Source organism: Podarcis liolepis, assembly GCF_965112155.1.
Source record: "Podarcis liolepis genome assembly, chromosome: 15".
NCBI classification, from domain to species: Eukaryota; Metazoa; Chordata; class Lepidosauria; order Squamata; family Lacertidae; genus Podarcis; species Podarcis liolepis.
In genome coordinates this window covers 17,371,957-17,389,596 of record NC_139566.1, presented here as the reverse complement: position 1 = coordinate 17,389,596, position 17,640 = coordinate 17,371,957, and the positions used below count along the sequence as shown (strand labels likewise).

The window sequence follows — 17,640 nt, the reverse complement described above, 5'->3', positions numbered from 1 at the left end:
GACTAGGAGAGACCAAGGTTCAGGTGTGAGTTGAACAGAGATGGAGACACACTGAGAGGGGGGAAATGGTAGTTTTAAATACAGTGGTACCTTGGGATACATACACTTCAGGTTACATACGCTTCAGGTTACAGACTCCGCTAACCCAGAAATATTACCTCGGGTTAAGAACTTTGCTTCAGGATGAGAACAGAAATCGTGCAGCGGTGGCGCAGTGGCAGCAGGAGGCCCCATTAGCTAAAATGGTGCTTCAGGTTAAGAACAGTTTCAGGTTAAGAACGGACCTCCAGAACGAATTAAGTACTTAACCAGAGGTACCACTGTAATGGCAAAGGTTTGAGCAGAGCAAACCGGAGGTTACACTGAGAGGAATACTGGTGGTTTAAACGAGGATTGAGTACAGCAAAAAGGGAGTTACCGTAAAGGTTTTGCTGTGTTCTACCCACCTCCACTATTTCTCCTTGTTAAGACTTCCTTAAAATAAAATTAAAAAAAAACCTAGCCGCAGCCCCTCCATGTTCTTCCCTTCCCAATCTATTCAGACCTCTCCCATTGTTTTAAACCACTACTTTTCTTCCTCCTCCTTTCTTGCTCCCATCCCGTGTCCCCTGTTGTTATTGATTTATTACTTTTATAGTTCACCGTTCTCCCAAAGTAGCTCTGGGTGGCATACATGGTTTCCCCCTCATTTAATCCCCACGACAACCCTGTCAGGTAGGTTAGGCTGTTGTGCAACCTGCACCTGAAGTCCCCCACCGTTTTTCTGCCAGGAGAATGTCTGTGGACTTCATTTCACTGGCTTATTCACTTGTATTTCAGGTTGTCCAGAAGAACCACCAAGAGATTGTGGCCATCTACAGAACGCATCTGCTCAACGCAGCCCAAGTAAGCATTTAAGAGGTGCTTGTCCCTAAGCCTTGAGTGGAGGAGATAGTCCTTCCCAGAGTCTGGGATCAAGAGGTGGACCCCTGGAAACTTAATAACTTTGGGGGGACAGGGGATGGTGTTCCAGTGGGAATAGTAAACCTCTGCTTCCCATGCCAACCCTCCAGCTGTTTTGGAGTCCAACTTCCACCCGACCCAGCCATGCTGGGGGCACCAGGTTGGAGAAGGCTGCTGCATACCATACAGTCAGAAGAACAAGGGCTGATCTATGCACACAGCAGACCTTTCTATACTGAACCCCCTCTCTCAGCAGATCTGGACTGCATGTTTCAAAAACTCCCAGATGGGGATTATTTTTTATTATTGAAAAAGGCATATAGAACTCTGGCATGTCAGGAAAAGAAAACTAGGCTAGAAATGCCCCTCCGTGATGTCTAGCTTTCTCTTTGTGTGGGGATGTGCTTGTTTTTGTAATATGGGGAGGAGCATCCAGTCACATGATCTCTTGCCAGCAGTAGAGATAGAAGAGAAGTCCACAATGAAGGGCTAAGGTACCTAATTGACAGTTCTGGAACAATACATGAGTATTGTTCTGCTATCCTTCAAAATTCATATTTCTCTAGATTTTTTGGTGCAGTTTCCCAGTCAATAGATATGTTGCAAACATTGCATGTATGGTGTGTGTGTGTGTGTGTGTGTGTGTGTGTGTGTATAAGGCCACATGTTTTAGCGAAAATAACATGCCAATAAATCTATAGATTTGTACATTAGTAGAACTTCCAAATGTCACTTGCATTAAGATGAATAAGGTTTTAAGATTGGATTATTATGAATATAAGGCTCTAGGAACGTGCATGAATAAGTTAATACAATGGAACCAAGAGGGGGAGTGGAGGGAAGTCAGTTGAGTTAAGATTTATGATATGAATTGTTATAATTGATTCATTTTGTTTTGTTTTTATACTGTTTTTATATTTTATTTTTGAATTTTGCTTTTTGAAAATAAACTGTTATAAAAAAAGATAATAACATACCAAAAGGCACTTTGCCATGTCTCCATTAGGCAAAACGGCATATAGTGTGGTATAGTGGTTAGAGTGGCAGACTATTAGGACTTGAGAGACCAGGGTTCAAATTCCCATTTGACAGAGAGGCTTACTTGGTAACCTTGAGCTCGGTCACTGCTCCTCAGCTTAACCTACCTCACAGGGTTGTTGTGAGGATAAAATAGGGGGGGGCAAGTGTGCCACCTGGAGCTCCGGGGGGGGGGAATGGACTAAAAATTCAATAAAATAAATGCAGGAAAGTGACTATTGGAAGAAATCTCAGCTACGATGCTGGTGAATTTTCCCAGGGTCTGATGTGTGGTGTTTCTCCAATTCAGGGTTTCATGGATGAGGAAGTCCATGCAATGCTGCTGCGGATCCTGAGGACAAACGACGGTTGACTGGCAAATTTCCAGGCCTCCCACTTTCCCTTCATGTGAGATTGTTGTTATGTATTTTTTTGGTTGTGAACTGCTCTGTGACCTTTGGATTCAATACAAATTTAAAAAAATAATAACAACAGTAATAATAGTACAGTGGTACCTCGGGTTAAGAACTTAATTCGTCCCAGAGGTCCGTTCTTAACCTGAAACTGTTCTTATCTAGAGGCGTGCTTTCGCTAATGGGGCCTCTTGCTCGTAGCTGTCAACGTTTCCTTTTTTTAAAGGGAAATTCCCTTATTCCAAATAGGATTCCTCGCAAGAAAAGGGAAAAGTTGACAGCTATGCTCTTGCTGCCACTGCGCCGCTGGCACACGATTTCCATTCTCATCCTGGGGCAAAGTTCTCAACTCGAGGTAACTCTTCCAGGTTAGCAGAGTTTGTAACCTGAAGCGTTTGTAACCTGAGGTGTTTGTAACTTGAGGTTCCACTGTAATAGTAATATTCTGATGGCTTGTAGCAGCCACCAACCATCAAAGATCCCATACCTAGTCAAAAAGTGAGAGAGGGAGAAAGCTATTTTGCACACCCAAAGAACATGCTCAGAGCACTCAGAATACTTTCTGAGCCCATCTAAAGTTCATTTCCTTCCCATGCAGTCAAGCAGATTTCTTGTTGCATTGGGTTAGGTATCGATTCCAAAATGAAGATCAGGACCTGCAAGCAAGTGCTGCCCCCAAGAGGCGAGACACCTCTGCTGCAAAGCTCATGGATCCTATGCCGATTGTGCTGATCCACGGGCCCAAAGTGGCTTGGTGCAGGGATACCAAAGGACGTCAAAAGCGCCCTTTATTAAAGAAAGTTGTCATCTTAACAACACAACCTGCAAAGCCTCGCTGCTGTTACAGACACGTGTTGGACACCGCAGCAGTGAGATGTCGTCATGACTTGTCTGCCAATCATCAATATGTTAAGCATTACTTACACACCAAGCGGGTGGCGTTGTGGTCTAAACCACTGAGCCTCTTGGGCTTGCTGATCAGAAGGTCGGCGGTTCGAATCTCCGCAACGGGGTGAGCTCCTGTGGCTCGGTCCCTGCTCCTGCCAACCTAGCAGTTCGAAAGCACGGAGTACAAGTAGATAAATAGGCACCACTCCGGCAGGAAGGTAAACGGCGTTTCCATGCGCTGCTCTGGTTCGTCAGAAGCGGCTTAGTCATGCTGGCCACATGGCCCGGAAGCTGTACACCAGCTCCCTCGGCCACTAAAGCGAGATGAGCGCCGCAACCCCAGAGTCGGCCACGACTGGACCTAATGGTCAGGGGTACCTTTGCCTTTGCCTTTACACAGCAAGCAAACTCAGAGGCCCCTTTCCAACTCTCTCATCCATCTCTCAGATAAGGGAATAGCTGGCAGGCAGCTCATAAGAAGCCTCTCCTCTCCCAACTAACTGAACCCAAATGAAGGCTTCAAAGCAGATTAACACATGTGAGCTCATTCTTGCAGCAACGAACAATTAGCCCTGGGGTTATCGTGACTACCAAGATGGCGTTTTCGGGCGTTCTGTAACATTTTCAATGTTTGGTTCTACACAGTGTTCGAATCATTTTCTCATTCCAGGTTTCCGTTCCATGGCAGAGGCAAATACCAGGAGGGCAAGAAGAATCCTGGCCTGTGGTTCCTGCACCTTTCTAGCATCAAGACACCCATCCACACACACACACACACACACACACACACACACACACACACACACCTCTTCCCAGAGGTCAGCTTTGATTTCCGGAGTCGTCCAAGTGGCAAATCTATGCGGCAGGGAGCAAAGATTCCATACCGTGATGCCCACCCATGTGCTGTACTGGGATATTTTTTTTGTAAAATAGTATTATATCTTCTTCTGTCTCCCCCCACCCCCCTGACACTTTTCTTTTTAAATTATTATTGTAGAATGGGGAATATGGGCTGGGCTGGTGAGCAGAAAGGAGAGTGAGCAATGGGGGTAAAAGAGAGACTATAAGGGAAGTGAATCAATATCCCCATCTTGAAACTGGCTTATTCCAGGGCGATGGGTCTTAGCCCCAAGGCATTTTGATGTCAGAGATAGCGAGATTCCCCCTGCAGCCACACAGTTGGCAGTGGGGTTTTCCCTCCCTGGGGTCAAGACCCAACATGCATGGCCAGATTAAGACCTTTAGAGGCTGCAAGTAATGAACAGAGCATGGTGCCCTCTCCCACATATTATTTAAAATAAAAACCATGCTATAAACCATAAAAAGAAGATGTTATTTTTTATTTTAAAAAATCGATCAATATTAGTAGGACATCCCCTGACTCTAGGTAGGGATAAGAAACAAAAAGAGAGCAGAGAAATTGGGGAAGACAAGTGTAGAGTGGAGGTTAAGGTCACCCAGAGTGTGGATTTGAACTCAGGTCCTAGTAGTCCGGCACTGTAACCTGTGCTAGGCAGGGTAACCTGTGCCTGGAGTCTCTGGCAGAGTGAACATGAGAGGGAGCCTTTAGCTGGCCTAGTCCAGCATCCTGTTCTCACAGTGGCCGGCACCAGATTCCCTGTGGGAAGCCTGTAAGCTGGATTTGAGCACAAGAGCATCTCTCCCCTCTTGGGCTTTCCAGTAATTGGTATTCAGAAGCATTGCTGCCTCTGGCCCTTGGACCATTGTAGCTAGGAGCCATCCATCACCCTCTCCTCCATGAGCTTAGTCTGCCTATTGGGTGATCCAGAACTGTCTGCTGTAATGAACGGGAGTAATGCTCTTGTACTACTCCTGCTCATTTCAGCAAGGCTTACGCAAGAGGATGCCCCATTGCGGACTGGGTCCCACGTGCCTCTGATCTGCCCATCTCCCCCTCTGCCATCCATAGTAGTGCCTCACATCCACTGTCTGGGGCAGCTGCTTTCCCCTCCTCTGAAGGGAGGGTGGCTTTTAGGTTAACGGCTGAGCCCTTCTGCGAGGATCACGGCTGTGACAGTTTGCACAAGTTGCATCCTTCAGCTCTTGGAATCATAAAACGTTGGCAGGTACCCCAAGGCCATGCACTCTGACCCCTGCCAAGGATTATTTGTTTAATCTCGTTTGGATCACCTAGAGAGGGGTGGTTGCTGCTGCTTCATCTTAAAAAAGATCTGTGCTGCTGTGTATTTAACAACTGTGTGAGAAAGCATGCATGCTTGAGTTTAGTTTTGTTTCTTTGAAAGAAAAATGCAGGTTGCATTGAGTCCTGCGGAAAGAGCTCAAATAAATTATGTGTGCCTGGCAGAAATGCCTTCAGTCTGTTGTCTCTTCCCTCCTCCCCACACGTCTATCCCATGGGTCACCCTCTCTGAGCACGTCAAAGGGCTTGTCCATAATTTTGCTTCACTCATATTTTGATCATATTGTGTGCCAGTTAATCCCATCACTGCTCCCACCGAGTGAGAGCTTTTCTCCTTGTCCCGTGGCTTGGCTTTGCAAAAACACAATCTTTGGGGCTGAATCGGATCTTATCAGTTGCGTAGAAATCCTGAAGATCTGCTTAACCGAGCTTCAGTTCAGCGGGTGGGCTTGAATTTTCGCAAGGTGCAATCGCAGAGGAACGAAAAAATGCTTTCATACCTGGGAGAATGACTCAGGATATGACACCATCAAAATATGGTTCAAGTGAAAATGTGAATGAGCCCCAAAAGCCTGGCTGCTGGTCAGACCAAGGTGGGTGCTCATCCAGCACAGCATCCTCTTTCCAAGAGGGCCCAATCAGATGCTTCAGCAGGAGCCAATTAGATGTCCACAAGCAGGACATGAAGACAACAGCCTCGCCGCACACTGTGGCTCCCTAGCAGCAACAGTGGTACATTGAAAGGTACACTGTTCCTGGCCATGGAGGGTCCTTATAACTATTGTGGCAAACTGTCAGCGATAGGCACCACATCTTGTGGCAGTGAAGTTCTCCCTGTGACAATATGCATGCTGGTTGTAGCTTAATTCCGGCACAAAATTCCTTTTCATGCTGTATGATAAATATGGCAACCGTCCAGCAGAGTGTCTCTACGTGTGCTTCATTCTGGTACGGCAAAAATTAAGGGGGGACTGGGGGCCTCAGGAAACGGTCTCTCGTTTTGCAAATTCCCTCAAATGGCATATCCCGTTTTTAAGAAGGGAGTCTAGCAAAGTGAACCACTTTCAGGTCCACCCTTTCCTTTCTACCTCTCCCCTTTTTCTGCATTTCTGTTCCCCCAATGGACCCCCTGTGTTTCGAGGGGTCCCCCTCCCCCTCCCAAGCTAACTAAGCAAGAGCAGCCAACCTTCTGCATCGGCCCACAATGCAATGGGAAGCCAGGGACAAAAAACCTGTTTCCATAGAGAAAGGGTGGAGCGAATGGGAGAGTTGGTTGCCAACCCGGTTAGGGAACAGAGAGAAATAGCCCAGTTTTCAAGCTGATGACCTTCCCAGAATTTCACGGCAAAAAAAATAATAAAGCACTTTTTTTTAAGGAATGGGAACCTGGTGGGTGCTGTGTACGGAATACAGAATTGCTGCATCCTCCCTGGCTCAAAGTCCCTAATCCTTAAGACAGGGGTGGCCCGTCTCATTTTGCCACCTGAGACAAAATGGGGGCTGCCACGGTCTTCTACCACCCATTGCATTACCACCACTTCTGTTGCCCCCAGGCCCCAGCTCTCACCAAACTCAACAGCAGCCAGGTCCCTCCTCAAAGCATTGCCAAGCGACTCCTCTGCCTGGGATGAAGAAGATGAACAGCAAAACTGCACACCAGAACCCCACCTTGGCGGCAGAAGTGCATAGCTGTCAACTTACAGATTTGAAAATAAGGGACCAGCACCCTCGAAAATAAGGGATCAACAGCCAAAATAAGGGATCAACAATTACTTTGATAAAATACATATTTTGTTGCGTGCAAATTGCTTTAGATACCTATTAGGTCCATTAATTACCATATAGCATATATTCAACACACAAAAAACAGCAACAGTTTGTTGTTGATAAAGCACAGCTGGACATAGAAAGGGCCCCATTACCTTCAGTAGCTTATTTAAGGGACATCATCAATAAGGGACAGCAGCGGGGCATGGCTCTGGGATAAGGGACTGTCCCGCCAAATAAGGGACGCTTGACAGCTATGCAAGTGGCGGTGGGGCAGGGGCAGTTCTGCCACCTGAGGCCGGCACTCCATATCACCTTAGGGGCAGGCCAGCTCTGCCTTAAGGAGGAGCTTAAGAAGAGGTTGCTGGATCAGGCCACTGGCCCATCTAGCCCAGCCTCCTGTTCTCATAGTAGCCACCCAAATGCCCCAATGGGAAATCCACAAGAGCCTTCTCCTCTTCGGTGGTTTTCAGCAACTGGAAGCTTCGCTGCCTCCAGGGTGTAGACAATGTCTGCCAAAGATGTGAGCAAAGTTTCCATTTGCCCTGGAGTGGGGATTCCACCCCCGACATTGCTCTCGCCCCCCCCATCCCCACCCATCAACAGAACAAGTCGCAAATGAAATTATTAGATATGCATGTACTGAATTGATCTGCCTTCTGCTTTTATCCGTTCTGAATTTGTCTGATGAAACTGACACGGTTGGTGGAAAGCCTTGCCAACTTCCTTGTTTGCTTGGTTTCCTTGAAAGGGACGCTGGAAATGGCGCACAGAGTAATTATAGTCCATTTTTTAAAAATGCCTTTGGGAGGAACTAACACAAAGCTGTTCCCCTGACTGTGGCCGTTTCACCAGAGACTGGAGAGAAGGGGTAGTGAAAGGAGATGCTTATGGCCCACTATGCTGGAAGATCCAGGACAGACCACAGCTTTTCTCTATGCAGAACAAAGTTAAGCTATGGAACTCCCTGCCACAGGAAACAGGGGTGGCCACCAACTTTAAAAGAGGATTAAAGAGATTCACAGAAGAGAGGGCTATTGATGGCTACTAGCTCTGATTCCATAGTCAGAAGCAGTACAGTGGTACCTCAGGTTAAGTACTTAATTCGTTCTGGAGGTCCGTTCTTAACCTGAAACTGTTCTTAACCTGAAGCACCACTTTAGCTAATGGGGCCTCCTGCTGCTGCCGTGCTGCCGGAGCACGATTTCTGTTCTCATCCTCAAGCAAAGTTCTTAACCTGAGGTAATATTTCTGGGTTATGTATGTAACCCGAGGTACCACTGTAAAAGCTTCTCAAGACCAGTTGCTGGAGACCACAGGCGAGGAGCGAGCTCTTTTGCTCAGGTCCTGTTTGCAGGTTCCCCACAGGCATCTCACTGGTTGGGCACTGTGAGAACAGGATGCTGGGACATTGGCCTGATCCAGCAACCTCTTCTTCTGTCCTTATGTACTTACTACCCGGGGCAGATAAGGTGAGTGAGCACTTTGCTTTGCAAAAGCTGGGTGTGTCTTCATGAGATGATGGTAAAGATAAAGCTTGATTGAAAGTACATGTGTACTTCATGCTCTGAAAACTTCCAGAGAGGATTATTGCAACATGCTCTGCGTAGGGCTGCCCCTGAAGCATAGCTGTAAACTTTTCCCTTTTCTTGCGAGGAATCCTATTCGGAATAAGGGAATTTACCTTTAAAAAAGGGAAACGTTAACAGCTATGCCCTGAAAACAACTTGGAAACTTGAAATGGTCCAAAATGCAGTGGCCAGATGATTGGATGGGGTTCCATTAAGAAACTCATACTTTTAAAATAGCTTCACTGGTTCCCAGTTCATTTCTGGACCCAATTCAAGCTCACATTGGTGCTTAAAGCCCTAAAAGACTTGAGCTCCAAATACCCCAAAGACCACTTCCTTCCCTACAGACCCTCTGAGACTGGCAGAGGGGGCCCACTTGGTTGTTCCACCACCCTCAGAAATATGGGGCCCAGGACGCTGTCTTCTCTGTGGTGGCTCCAAAGTTGTGGAAGTCCATCTCCATGGAGTTGCACCTGGCTACTTCACTATACAGCTTTTAGCAAATGCTGAAGAGACACCTCTTTACTGTGACCTTTGATGTTGGAGATGTTTGTTTTCAGAGCCCACCCTGTTCCTGCAACTGCAATCTGTTTTAACTGTTCTGAATTTTGAATTTAAAATTGCTATGACCCACCCTGGGTCCTGTTGGTGAATAATCACAATAACTAATATTACTTTCAGCCAACATCTCGACGTTTCCCCTTCCACTCACACTTCAGGTGGGTTTTGTCCATCTGGCTTTTCCTGTTATTGCTGAACGCGCAAACTGGGCATTTATGCACTCAAAAAATGTGCTGCATTGAATATTCTTTCTTCTCCCCCCCCCCCAAAAAAAAAACACGTTCTCAGGCTGGTTTGGGGGCAAGCTTGCATTCCTCCAAAGTCTTCATCCGAAACCTTTGTGGGATGTTGTGACAGCTACTTACCTTTAATCACACGAGCTGTCCAGTGGTTTTTGTTGTTTTTTAACTTCCAAAGGAGGGTTTCGAGAGCGTGAGGCCCTCTCAGATGCTTTCCACAATTCCTCAAAGGGTTTCAGAGCAAAATTACACGACTGGGGTCCTTCCAAGCCATGCCAGGAACTGTGGCTGACAAGGAAATTGCGGAGAGGGCTTTGCAACTGCTGTGAGTGGCAAGAGCCCTTGTTTTACAGAGCAACTCACTTGCCGATCTACATTCTTAAGACACTCACTCTGTGCTTGTATCAGCTCTGTGCCTAAACACTTCACATTAAATAATAAATTGCGAATGCAATAAGTGAGTATTAGAAAATGCAAATCATGCACATTGCTTGATGAACTTGATCCAGACATTGATTTTGAAAGTCTGAGAGTCCTTTACACCTCCAGGGCCCCCCTGCCACCTCCCTTGCCTCTTAGCGCCCCTCCTGGGTAACCCCACCACCCTCAGCCGGGGTGGGAACCACTTTGAAAACCACTGATAAATATGAGCCATATAAATGAGCAGGATGGTTCAGTTCTGCTTGGCGCTGTGGAGTGCTGAGCTACAGGGGGCAGCACAGCATTGGCAGAAAAAAGAAAGAAATAAGTTATTTTTAACTGTGATGAAATTTTTTTAATCAGCCTGGGTCTGTTAACTTGGGTTTCCGGGTTCCAACTGCCAAGATAAACCTCCCAGATGACGGGGAAGGAGTGGTTTTGAACTGTTTGGGAGAGTCTGATACTTTCTTTTTCTGCAGAGTAAGGGGAAAAACACACACACACACACAACCGAGAAAGCCTTGATCATAGCGCTCCTTTGCAGGAACTGCAGAGAAGACCACAACGTTTCTGGATTTCTCTGAAGACAGCTGGGACTCCTGAGCCGGCAGGGAAAACACCACTTCTATAAAAAATAACTTGGTAAGTGAAAGTCACAGGGACAAACTCTGCCAAGATTTCGTACACGGAACTCACTTCCACGTAGAAACTGGCAACCATAGTGTGTGGTCTGAGGTCAGGCCTGGCATTAGCACCTTGGCAGGTACCATCAGCACCAGTTCCTGCCCTGACCCCCCCCCCTAAATCAGTGGGTGGTAGCACTTCCCTGTGGGGGGCAGTGGGATTAACCAGGGGTGTATGGGCTAAGAGGCAAGGGGCTCTGGAGGCAAATGAATACAGTGGTACCTCCGGTTACATACGCTTCAGGTTACATACGCTTCAGGTTACAGACTCCGCTAACCCAGAAATAGTACCTCGGATTAAGAATTTTGCTTCAGGATGAGAACAGAAATCGTGCTCCGGCGGTGCGGCAGTAGCAGGAGGCCCCATTAGCTAAAGTGGTGCTTCAGGTTAAGGACAGTTTCAGGTTAAGAAAGGACCTCCAGAACGAATTAAGTACTTAACCCAAGGTACCACTGTACTGGGCTTTGGTATCACTGGATCACGGTCGTCAGTTTTGTTGAATTCGTTGAACTGAATAGGTTTAACTGGATTTTGAATAAATGTGCAGTCGACAGTGCTTTGGATCTTATTGTGGCTTTTCTAGGGAGGGAGTTCCAAAGCTGGGGCAGCCACCGAGAAGGCCCTCTCCCATGTCGCACAGCACACATCATACAGGCTAGCACGGTGAGCGACAAACCAAACAGTCCTGGGTTCAAATCGCGACTCTGCCATGAGCTCCGTGTCACATCATCAGCGTTCATGGACCACAGTGCTGTAAACATGCCTTGGATACGCTTTAAATGGATCTGCTTTCAGTAAACACAAATATTGGATTGTGCTGGAAGGCCATTGGCCATCCAGAAGATTTCAATTGCCTGCTTTTCATCCAATTAATCCGTTAATGGATTGGTTGTTTGAAAATGCTATGCAGACTATTTGAAAAGTAATTGTGATGATCAGACCACATTTGTAGGTTTGCAAGAAGTTTTGTGAGGAGAATTATTGGAACTATTGCAAAAATGGATATAGGGGAGGATGATTAGTTATGATAATTTAAGGCAATATGAAGTTAAGAAATGCATAAGAAGTGATTAAAATGGTGGATTATCAGAGTTGCTGATGGAAGTCCCCAAAAAAAGATTGTATAGGTGGCGAAATTTTGTGGTTTGTATTATAATTTATATGTTAAAATTAATAAAAATCATTTATATATAAAAAAAGAAATTGCTATGCATTTATGATAGCTGAGTTTCCCTCTGTAGAAGCTTGTGGTTGGGTTTAATGAAGAAAATGGCATGAGTGGGGAGCAGGGGAAGTGTAAACCCGTTCCCCATCTTGTTCCTGACCTGATTTTGTACAAATAGGTGACTTGTACCCATTTGATCTTGAAAAAAGCAGGAAACTTCCAGTTAGTGAGTGTGAAGTCCATGGGCTGACTTGCAGCTCACATGCCCTTTGTTTTAAAACCTCATGGATACAACTTTCCTGTATAATTTTCATAGAAACATATTTATCTAATTGACATTCTGCCCTTCCTCACAAAGGAGCCCAGGGTGGTTCCTGCATCAGGGCTACCTGTATTTTGAAGAAAGGGCTGGTGCTGCGATGCTTTTATTGTTAACTGCCTACATTTAATTGATTAAAAAAAAACTATTTTAATTCTATTAGTGTTTAATTACATTTTAGTGATGGTCTTTTCTATACTTTTAGGTCGTTATATTTTATCTTTGTAAGCCGCCTTGAATCCCAGACTGGGGAAAAAGTGGGATATAAATAAATCTAATACAACAATAATAACATTTCGGTTGCAGGTACTCTGTACTGATTGTTTCTCCTGCTCCTACCCTAGACCATGGGTAGGCAAACTAAGGCCTGGGGGCCGGATCCGGCCCAATCGCCTTCTAAATCCGGCCTGCGGACGGTCCAGGAATCAGTGTGTTTTTACATGAGTAGAATGTGTGCTTTTATTTAAAATGTATCTCTGGGTTATTTGTGGGGCATAGGAATTTGTTCATTTTCCCCCTTCAAAATATAGTCCGGCCCCCCACAAGGTCTGAGGGACAGTGGACCGGCCCCCTGCTGAAAAAGTTTGCTGACCCCTGTCCTAGACCCTCCAGCTACAAGGCTGGCTACCTAGCATTTTTAATCTTTACCCTCCCAGTCCCCGACGTATCTCTGCCAAATTGTGGTTGCCACTACATGCATCAAACAGAGCAGGCTTTTGCCACAATAAATCTGCTAATAATTAAGGCGTCACAGCATTTATTATTATGGGCTGGGGGGGCTGCAATCAAATGACAGCCTCAGGGCCGCTGCATCAGAGATTAGCATGGTTAGGCATGGTTTTTACTTGATCGTCAAACATCATTGTTTTTGAATGTTTGAAATAGTCGATTAAAGCTGTTTTCAACTGGCAATTTTAAATTGTTTATTCTTTCTGTAAACCACTTTGAGCTCCCCCACCCCCTTACAACCAAGCGGTATACAGATTTTGTCAGGGAAATTTTGGCAGGGAAAACCCGGATTATATGGCAACGCGACGGAAAAACAGCTCCGAAAGCGTAAGATCACTATTTTTGAGGGGAGGACCCCCCCAAACTAAACAATTTGGTTTTGCTCCCCCAAAAAAGAGCGGCTGAAACGAGCACGGTGCGCCTGACTACGGGCAGAGGAATTTAGCGCCGCTCCCTTAGGCCCTCCCCGCTGTTCTCTACGGCGCTTCCTCCGCCCCCTCTCATCTACCCCCGCCCCTCCGCGGAGCTCGACGGGGGCGGGGCTTCCTCCAGCTCTCCAACCCTCTATTGTCTTCCCTCCTCCTGCCCCCTCTGGCACTCCGTGCGGCTTTCGGGCGGCGGCGGAGTTTATCGCCGCTCCCTGGGCCGCCCCCCTCCGCTTTCGGCCGCGGCGGCTACGATGCCTCAAGATGGCGGAGGCGGCCGAGCTGAAGGTAGGAAGAGGAAGCGGGGCGGGGGGGGGGGAGGGAAGGAGGGCGCCCCCCAGGAAAGGGTGGGGGGAGGAGGGGGAGGAGAGTTATAACAAAAAATAAGATAGAGCTTTTATTGCATAAAGCAAATGTATAGAAAAATGGGGGGAGGGAGATAGGGGAGGAGGAGAAACCCGGTGTGCATTTTTTGGGGGGATATAAGGAGGGAGCCCCCAAATAAGATGAGGGAGCCTCTGCTGCATGAAGCAAATGGGTAAAGATGACGGGGGCTGTAGTTGGGGCGCGTTTTTTGTGGGGGGAGAAGGAACCCCCCCCAGCTATTTGGGTGTGTGAAGAATATGAGAGAGCCTTGAATATATACAAAACAAATGGGGGGTAGAAAACGGGGGGCTGCAATAGAGATGGGGAAGGTACCTGGGATAATTGGGGGTAGAAAGAGGGACATCCTCCCCCCAGGTGTGTGTGTGGGGGGAGGGATATGAGAGCGCTTTATTGCATGAAATATGTGGGGATGGTAGAAAAGGAGGGGAGGGCTGGAAGGGGGTACCTGAGGCTACATTTTTTTGGCAGGTTGGGGGGGGAGGGAGAAGAGAGGTGGATGTGGAAAGCAGCTGTGCAGTAAAGCCCAGGGTAAAAGGGGGAGGGAATAATGGGGGAGTGGGGGGCAACGGGGTATAGGTTAGGTTAGTGAAGGGTGTAAAGAGGGTGGGGTGTGAGTAGCTGTGGGGGGGTTGATATTGGGGGGTGAGTAAGAACATGTGCAGAGTGAGAAGCCTTGGCAGAGTTTGGGGAGTAAGAACATGGGGTCAAGGAGGGGGTGGGAAATGACTCCTACAGGAGATCGTGAGGGGGTGTGGGGTTGGAGTTCAAAGTGAGGGGGTGAAGGGGTGAGAAGAGAATTTGCCTGGGAGGGGTATTAGTGTGGGTAAGAGGGGCTGCAAAACAGAAGATGGGGTACAGTGGCGATGTGGAGGGAGAGGTATGTTGGCGAGAGAGAAGCTATAAGGAGGTAGAGGTATTTGGGGTACAGAGAGAGCAGAGGGAATCAGACGTGGGTTCAGGATGAATTGGGGAGGTGAGGAGTTGGGAAAACCTGTGTCGTAAAAAGGATATTAGGGTGGGGGGAGACAAATAATATTGGGGTAGGGGCAGAACGCTTGGGGTGATGTGAAGCTGATAGAAGACCCAAAGGGACATTGGGTATGTGTAGTTTTGTGCAATGAAAACCAGAGGTGGAAGGGTGGGCTGTGATGTGGGGCAGGGGGGAGGGGTGTACGGATTCAGGAGGGATAAGATCATTGAGGAAGGATCATGGCTCAGTGGTCTGCTTGGCATGCAGAAGGTCCCAGGTCCGATCCCTGCTGGCATCTCCAGGTAGGGATGGGAGAGACCACATTTGTCTAAAGCCTTGGAAAGCCACTGCTGCCAGTCAGTGTAGAGAATATTGAGCTAATTGAACCAATGGCTTGACTCAGTATAATCTGCTCAAATACAGCCACAACACGTGGCTAATAAGTATGGTAAAAGCAGCTTCCAGTTTCCCCTGTGCTGCAGCTTGTTTCATGATATGATCCCATAGCTAGAGAATTTGGTGTGGGGTTGCTCTCCTGTATATATGGTTTTTTTCTTTCTTTCTCATCTTTAGGAGTCAGAGTGCCCACTGCCATCATTGCCCACTTCCAGACCCCGGAATATGCAGTTGCCCCTGGTAACTAACGAATTCTGAAACCAATTTGGGGTCCTCGTTGGTGTGTTAAAATCCCCTGCATGGGTTCCTATCTGGCTTTTTCTGAGGATAAATCTTGAGGTTCTACCCACCTTGGCTGGGAGTAGTCATGGGGACATCTTTAAATATTCATATAATTGTTAAGACTTTCCAGCTTTTGTCTTTCCTTACCTTCTCTTAGATCTTTACTAACCCCCAACATTGAGCTTGCTGGGAAATCTAGGTCTTGAAATTGCAGGAGAGGATTGTGAATCCTTCATTTTTAAACTTATCTACCCAAGCATCACTTGCTTATCTCTGATCCTTTTTACATCTCTCATTGGCTTAAGGGGCTGCGTTGTCAAGGAATTACCATGTTTTAACTGCTTGGGGGGAGGTAGGGGAAGATGGCAGCCGTAGAATGCTGACAGACTGGACAGCTTCTGTCAATAAAATGACAAGCTGGCTTGACTGGTGAATACCTCACGTGGGGCTTTCAGCCAGGTGTGGCCACACATTGTTTAGTGGTAAGGGAGCTTTGTCTGCAGGTCTCTGGAAGTATTTATAGCAAATACGTGTTAGCGGCGTTTCGTATAGGCTGTGCACATGTACAGACTTAAAAGCTTGTTCACACATAAACACAGCCCTTGAATAATGCCCTCTGCTTCTTTGCCCAAAAAAGTCTAATTTGTATTAACAGAGGAGGTGGTTAAAACAGTTTCTCCAGTGTACCACTTTGCAAGGGAGGGGGAGTTCACACAACAGAATGTTCCTCTATGCAGAATCTAATCTCTGTACTGCAGCAGGGAAATGGCTAGGTTACAACTCCTCTCCCCCGCTGTGTTAGTTTTCTAAGTGCACAGAATCTGAGTTTTGTTCTGTTTTAAAATTATGTGGATCAGTCTTGTGATTCCCATACCTACAGCCCAGATTAGTACAATCTTCCCCTTGCTGTTTGTGTGAACCAGACCACATCCATCACACCTGTTGCAGAAAAGAATGATGTTGAGAACATTAATATTATAGTTGTGACCTGCTCTGAAATGGTTGTGTCATTGCGTAAGAAACGTTTTAAATAAAATAATGCCTTTGAACTGAAGGGGGACATGAAGAGCCAGAACTAGACATTTTAGGAATTAGGTCTAATGTATGAATGCTGCTGAGAGACTGGAAGGAGCCATAGCCTTGGAAAGGGCTAAAGAATCTTTAATGTGTAACGAGAGAGAATCATTAGCGTGTAACACACTCTCTCAGACAGGCAATCCAGACCACACTCTGTTTTTGTTTTTTTTAATGAAATTTTTATTGGTTTTTCACATTTTTTATAAACACAAACAATACAAAATACAAACAAACAAACACACAAACGAACATGTATAATTTCATATCCCTTTTTCTTAAATCTTACTTCGCCGACTTCCCCATACCTCCCCTTTCTACATCCCAATTTCCAAAATTATTTCAGCAAATCCTAAAACTTGGTTTTATCAAATTTTCCCCTTATTCTTTTCTTTTACTTAATCTTTTACAGCTGTAAACCCCTTTTTTCCCTAAAATCTCGACATTTTAGCACTCATTAATTTTACAGTGTTTCTTAAGATAAGCTTTGAGGGAGCTTATCTCCGGAGGGAGTCTGCTTCACGAGTTCGGGTCCTGTCGCTACGGCGAAGCGGGGACCCTTAAAAAAATCCAGACCACACTCTGGGGCATTTGACTGGTTAAGGAAGATTCAATTAATGGTCAAGACTTTTGAAAGCATTAGCTTGATTAGAACAAAAAAAGGGATGGACCCTAACTATGGCTACCTGCAAGTTTGATACTCACGGCTAAGAAACAAATTAGTTACTGTTTATTGCGAAACCATGAAATGAACTTTAAAAAAATATATAAAGAACAGTTAAGAGTTACAATGTTGGGTGAGATTTTTTTCAAATGTGAATGGATTCACGGGAGAGTTCCTTTTCTTTCCCTTTTATCTTGGAACAGCAAGGTCAGCCTGCAGTTGCAGTTTGCTTAAAAGGAAGAAATGAAGCTCAGGGACAGCAACTCTAACAAAAAGAACAAAAGTTACTTTTTAAAAGGCTAAGTTGGCAGCAACAGGCCACCTTTTCATCTTCAGGGCTGTGGAAGGTTTGACTGTGGTTAAATAGCAGGTGATCAAATGCCACCAGCAGTGACTGAAAGGATACCTTTATACCAGATAGCTTCAGGTGGCTCAAGCAAGCTATTCAAGGTGCATTGTGCAGGGTACCTGCCCCTCATGGCCGGAATCTCTTTGGGGTTAGGATTGAACTGGAGAGCCCTGAAAGAAGCACTTCTGTACATGTAAGGTGTCACTTGCTGAACTTT

General features: G+C 46.3%; 2 protein-coding genes across 8 annotated transcripts in view; both read left to right on the top strand.

Annotated features, from left to right (window-relative positions):
* The window catches only part of ANKRD35 (ankyrin repeat domain 35), a 30,122-nt gene extending 24,533 nt beyond the window's left edge, over positions 1–5,589 (top strand). For both annotated transcript variants that reach the window (XM_083478095.1, XM_083478096.1), the window contains exons 12-14: positions 820–885; positions 2,270–2,367; positions 3,931–5,589. In XM_083478095.1, the coding sequence (XP_083334221.1) occupies positions 820–885; positions 2,270–2,332 (129 nt within the window). In that variant the 3' untranslated portion in view covers positions 2,333–2,367; positions 3,931–5,589. The remainder of the gene's footprint in view (positions 1–819; positions 886–2,269; positions 2,368–3,930) is intronic.
* Positions 5,590–10,446: 4,857 nt separating this feature from the next.
* PIAS3 (protein inhibitor of activated STAT 3) overlaps positions 10,447–17,640 on the top strand; it is a 37,287-nt gene continuing 30,093 nt past the window's right edge. Inside the window, exons 1-2 of one of the 6 annotated variants that reach the window (XM_083478106.1) lie at positions 13,448–13,589; positions 15,232–15,294. In XM_083478106.1, the coding sequence (XP_083334232.1) occupies positions 13,566–13,589; positions 15,232–15,294 (87 nt within the window). In that variant the 5' untranslated portion in view covers positions 13,448–13,565. Of the gene's footprint in view, positions 10,622–13,447; positions 13,590–15,231; positions 15,295–17,640 lie in introns of those variants that run through there. The other 5 variants (XM_083478108.1, XM_083478112.1, XM_083478109.1 and 2 more) reach the window with 5 other exon arrangements.